This window comes from Myotis davidii, unplaced genomic scaffold (assembly GCF_000327345.1).
Source record: "Myotis davidii unplaced genomic scaffold, ASM32734v1 scaffold156, whole genome shotgun sequence".
Classification (NCBI taxonomy): Eukaryota; Metazoa; Chordata; class Mammalia; order Chiroptera; family Vespertilionidae; genus Myotis; species Myotis davidii.
Window position 1 is genome coordinate 2,042,280 of NW_006288633.1, and position 4,840 is coordinate 2,047,119.

At 39.8% G+C, this 4,840-nt stretch overlaps 1 protein-coding gene across 2 annotated transcripts in view; it reads right to left on the reverse strand.

Moving 5' to 3' along the window:
* The window catches only part of HS2ST1 (heparan sulfate 2-O-sulfotransferase 1), a 162,996-nt gene extending 158,162 nt beyond the window's left edge, over positions 1 to 4,834 (reverse strand). For both annotated transcript variants that reach the window (XM_015562054.1, XM_006760797.2), the window contains exon 1: positions 4,720 to 4,834. In XM_015562054.1, the coding sequence (XP_015417540.1) occupies positions 4,720 to 4,825 (106 nt within the window). In that variant the 5' untranslated portion in view covers positions 4,826 to 4,834. The remainder of the gene's footprint in view (positions 1 to 4,719) is intronic.
* Between the last annotated feature and the right edge of the window lie 6 nt (positions 4,835 to 4,840).

Consider the following 4,840-nt stretch of genomic DNA (forward strand, 5'->3'; position numbering starts at 1 on the left):
CGGGAGCCTCTCTCGCTTCCTCAGCAGCACTAAGGATGTCCGACTGCAGCTTAAGCCTGCTACCCGCTGGCAAGTGGACATCCCCCAAAGGCTCCAAGGCTGCCAGAGGGATGTCTGATTGCCACCTTAGGCCCAATCCCCCAGGGAGCGGGCCTAAACCACCAGCAGGTCATCTCCCGAGGGGTCCCAGACTGCAAGAGGGCACAGGCCGGGCTGAGGGACTCCTCCTCCCCCCCGAGTGCACAAATTTTTGTGCACTGGGCCTCTAGTATGTAAATAAAAGAACTATAACATATAGTGAGAAAAATGGATTATTAACGTAATATTTGCCATAAGTGACTATTCATTGAGAGATATTATAAGAAATCTCTATAAACATACGAATGCTTTAATGAGTTAAATGTAAAAAAATAAAAATTATGAAATACAGTAACAAAATATAGAGAATGTACATAATCTCGATTGGGGGAAGTCTTCTTAAACAAGAATAAGAAACCTACTTGCCTAACATAATATATTTGACTGTGTAATTGTTATAATTTCTGTATAAGCAAAATGCACCATTAAGTCAAAGGGCAAATGACAGACTTGGAAAAAACAGATGTAAAACATATGACAGATAAAAAGATTACTAATTATAATACTTAAAACAAAAACCTAAATATTGGTAAGATAAACTACCCAATAGACAAATGAAAATGAACTAACAACTAAACAATGTTTAACCTAATTAGAAGTTGAGGAAATGTAAATTAATGGAACAACATATTTCACAGCTTCAGACTGGCAAAAATTAAACACAGTATTCAGTGTTTGTGAGCATGTTTTAGCAATGTGGATTACTATAATCTTTTGGAAAACTAGTTTTTTGGAAAATAAATTTTAAAATCTCTTATATTATAAAATGCACATATCCTTTGTCCCAGAAATCCCATAGATAGGAGAATTTATCCTAGTGAAAATGACATCTACACACAAGGAGATAAATGGACATACTAGGGTATAAGGATGTTTCTTGTAACATTGTTTATAATACCAAAGAAAAGAAATTATAAAAAAGCAAAAATAGGCTGGGGCTTAATGGTCATTATTGGCAAAACAGCATAATAATTTACGATAAATGCAAACTATGCAATATTATACAGTTATTAGAATGAGTAAGTCAAACTTGTATGTATGGACCTGGAAAGCTGTTTATGGTATTAACTGAAAAAAAGCAAAGTACAGAGTAACATGTATACCATAATCTCATATTCATTAAAAAAAAAACAACCTTATATTATGTGATACTGTTTTTTTTTAATGAATTCCTGTTTATATAGTTAATATCCCAAGTAGTCAATGAATACACCTAAGTTTTGAGCATATTTACTGCTCTATTAGGGTTTCGCCATCAAAATACCCTTAAATCAAGGTACATAAAGCACTACCAGACAACACAATCCTTTGGAATCTTTTACAACACAATAGAAAAGATAAATAATAAAAACTACTTTTAAGAGCAAAGATGTTTAACAGTTTTTCTAATGCCAAAATAAGAATGCTTTTTAATATTGTGATTTTACACTTACAGAAAACCACCACATTTTTTTTTCTGTAGCAAAAATAAGCTATTTCAGTTGCTTCATTGAGTAATATAATTATATTCATTATAGAGATATAAACAAGAGCCAGACATTACACTAAACCAATTCCTTTGTGTCAGAAATTGGATTTTCTCAAAATGATATTCATTCTTCACAATAAATGCAATTAACATGATATTAAAGTTTAAAAATTCTATTCAAACTGCTAAATCTTAGTATGATGTTAATATAAAGTCCCAAGCAGCCTGGTATAATTAAAGGGACACACTTGATTTGAAATCAGATGTAACCTGTGTTCCAACACTGGTTCTAATACTCACTAGCTACGTGGTCAGGTTATATAACCTTTCAGACTGTTCCTGCATTTGTAAAAATGGCTTTCTATAGTGTTCTTGAAAGATTAAATAAAATTATCACATATGTAAGTGCCTAGCACTGAGTCTGGTTGTCAAACTATGCCTTCTTCTAATTTTCTTTCCTAAGGAAGATTACTAACTGGTAACATCTGTTTTAGTACTGCCTTTTATAAGACTTTTTAAATCATATCCTATATAATAAAAGGCTAATATGCAAATTGACTGACAGGTGGAATGACCGGTTGCTATGACATGCACTGACCACCAGGGGGAAGATGCTCAATGCAGAAGCTGCCCCCTGGTGGTCAGTGTGCGCACACAGGGGGAGTGCCGCTCAGCCAGAAGCCGGGCTCACGGCTGGAGAGCGCAGCAGTGGTGGCAGAAGCCTCTCCCATCCAATGCTAAGGATGTCCAACAGCTGGCCTCATTCAGACATCCCCTGAGGGGTCCCAGACTGCAAAAGGGCACAGGCCGGCCTGAGGAACCACACCGCCCCTCCACCCCCACCCCCACCGCCAGTGCACAAATTTCATGCACCGGGCCTCTAGTAAAGTAATATATTTTATTTGCCATATTTTTGCATCTCTAGAGTATAAATTCAAGTGTCTTGTATTTCTTGGCTCATTTTTTTAGAATGATTTCGTATGATCCATATTTATTAGAATTTAAATTTTCTCTTTTTTAAAATTATATTTTATTGATTTCAGAGAGGAAGAAAGAGCATGAGATAGAAACATCGATGATGAGAAACACTGATCATCTGCCTCCTGCACACCCCACACTAGGAATCAAGCCCACAACCCAGGCATGTGCCCTGACACGGAATGAACTGTGACCTCCTGGCTCATAAGTTGACATTCAACCACTGAGCCATGCTGGCCAGACTAAAATTTTCTCTCTTGTAAAACACACACACACACACAAAACAAAACAACCCACCACATTATTTTCTGGCTGTGGCTCTCTACATCTTCAGATAACTCTCTTTTTAAAATCATTCAGGTTGTGTCTATGAAAACCACTTTCAGGTATTATGAAAAAATGTTAGGCAAGGGAAGAAAATAAAAATTTGAAGTTATCCTAACCCACCATAATGTGTCCAAGAATATAGCCATTCAACAAAGAATAAGTACAGAGTTTAATTTTAACGTGTCAAATTTCTCTAAGTCATTTTTTTTTCTGTAAAGCTGGATCATTAATGAGGCCAGAATATGATTCTGGATGCTGCTCAAAGGATCCAAACAAAAGAAAAAGTGTATTGACCAACCTACAATACTTAAAATGAATATTTTTCCATCATACATTAATAAAATCACAGTAGATAAATCTGATAGCTCTTCAAAACTGTAAAGGGTAAGTTTTACCCTCGAGTTGAGGGCTGGAATTATCCTTAGCTCCTCTTCAACTTCAGTTGCACTTCAATTGGATTTGAGGCTCTTTGATACACTGCTCTTTATAATATCTCCAAAGGCTTTTTGCAAATTCTATCAAAACAACAAATCGTCAGCTACTACTGGCAATATCACAATTATTTTCTGGTACATTTGTCTCAAATACTAATCATCACTCACAGCAGCATCTAGCTATTACTTCTACATCTAAATTATACTGCTGCTGGTATTTTATTGCTCGCTTCTCAAAAAGTATTTAAAGCGACACTGAGGTGAAAATGTATGCATAAAAACACTTCATACTACTTTTCCATATTCAAAGTACGGCCTCTTGAGCTGATTTTTAAGTGCCAAGTACATTTTTAAATCAAAATGGATCGCTTGCATTCTTTGAACACCCCCTGCCCATTCCGTGCTCCTCCCAAATGCCAAAGTTCCCTTCTACTCTGAAAGTACTTATTAAATCTGTGCATTTTTCTGGTCTTTCACTTCACTACCCAACTTTTTGTACTTCAGACCTCCTCACCCATTAAAGTGAGCACTGTTAGCTCCTTATGGTACTTAACCATATGGTTCACTTTTTTTGCATAATCCCGCTTTTCCCTTCATAAACTTAAATCTCAATAATTCAGCGTCCCCTCCTCTAAAGTCATAACATTGCCGCGAGGCAATGGACAAACACATATTCCTATCTTAAGCCCAAAATATTAATCAGTTGGGCACTACGAAAAACCAAAAGCCAGGATGCCTCGTCTCGGTATCTCGTTGAAGCGTTTTCTTTGCTCTCCTGTCCTACCTGGGCAGCTGCTTTCTCCCGTCATTAGTGTGGTCCCTTGCTGCCCCCAGCACAAGAGTGCAACTCACTACAGAGCATTTCCGTTACTCACCATCATGCCCAGTATCTCCCTCCATTACTGCGCATCTAGCCCCAGGTGTACCTCAAGATTCTGTATGCAGGTGCCCACATTCTCAAATTAGAGTTCCCCCCTCGCCTGACATTGCCCGGGCTTTCGGGACGGCTGCTAAGAGAGGACACAGGCTGCGCGTTTCAGTCCCCACCGAGTTCGGATGTGTCTTGCTCTCTCCCCGTGGGATGCCTACTTCGGGGTAACGTTCTGGCTCTAGGAAGCCCGACCTCGCAACCTCTGTCCCGTGACCTCGAGAGCCCAGCACAGCACTCAAGCTTCATGCACACTATTCTTGGAGCTTGTGCTCTCCATGTCCCCAGCTCTCTCTCTCTCTCTCTCTCTGCAACCTTTTTCAGCCTCTAGCCGCCAAGCCAGACCCCAGGTTAGGCGAACGCCCGCCAGCTCGGGTTGCAACGCTTCCCCGTCCCGGCCCCCCTCCCACACCACGCACGCAGCCCGGAGTGGCTCCGCTCCTCACCTAGCTTCGATCGGGACTCCTCCAGTTTCTGGATCTGGTTCTCCAAGAAGAGCATCGCCACCGCGAAGGCCACCACCGCCAGCAGCTGCAACTTGGGCGGCATCATAATCCTGAGGAGCCC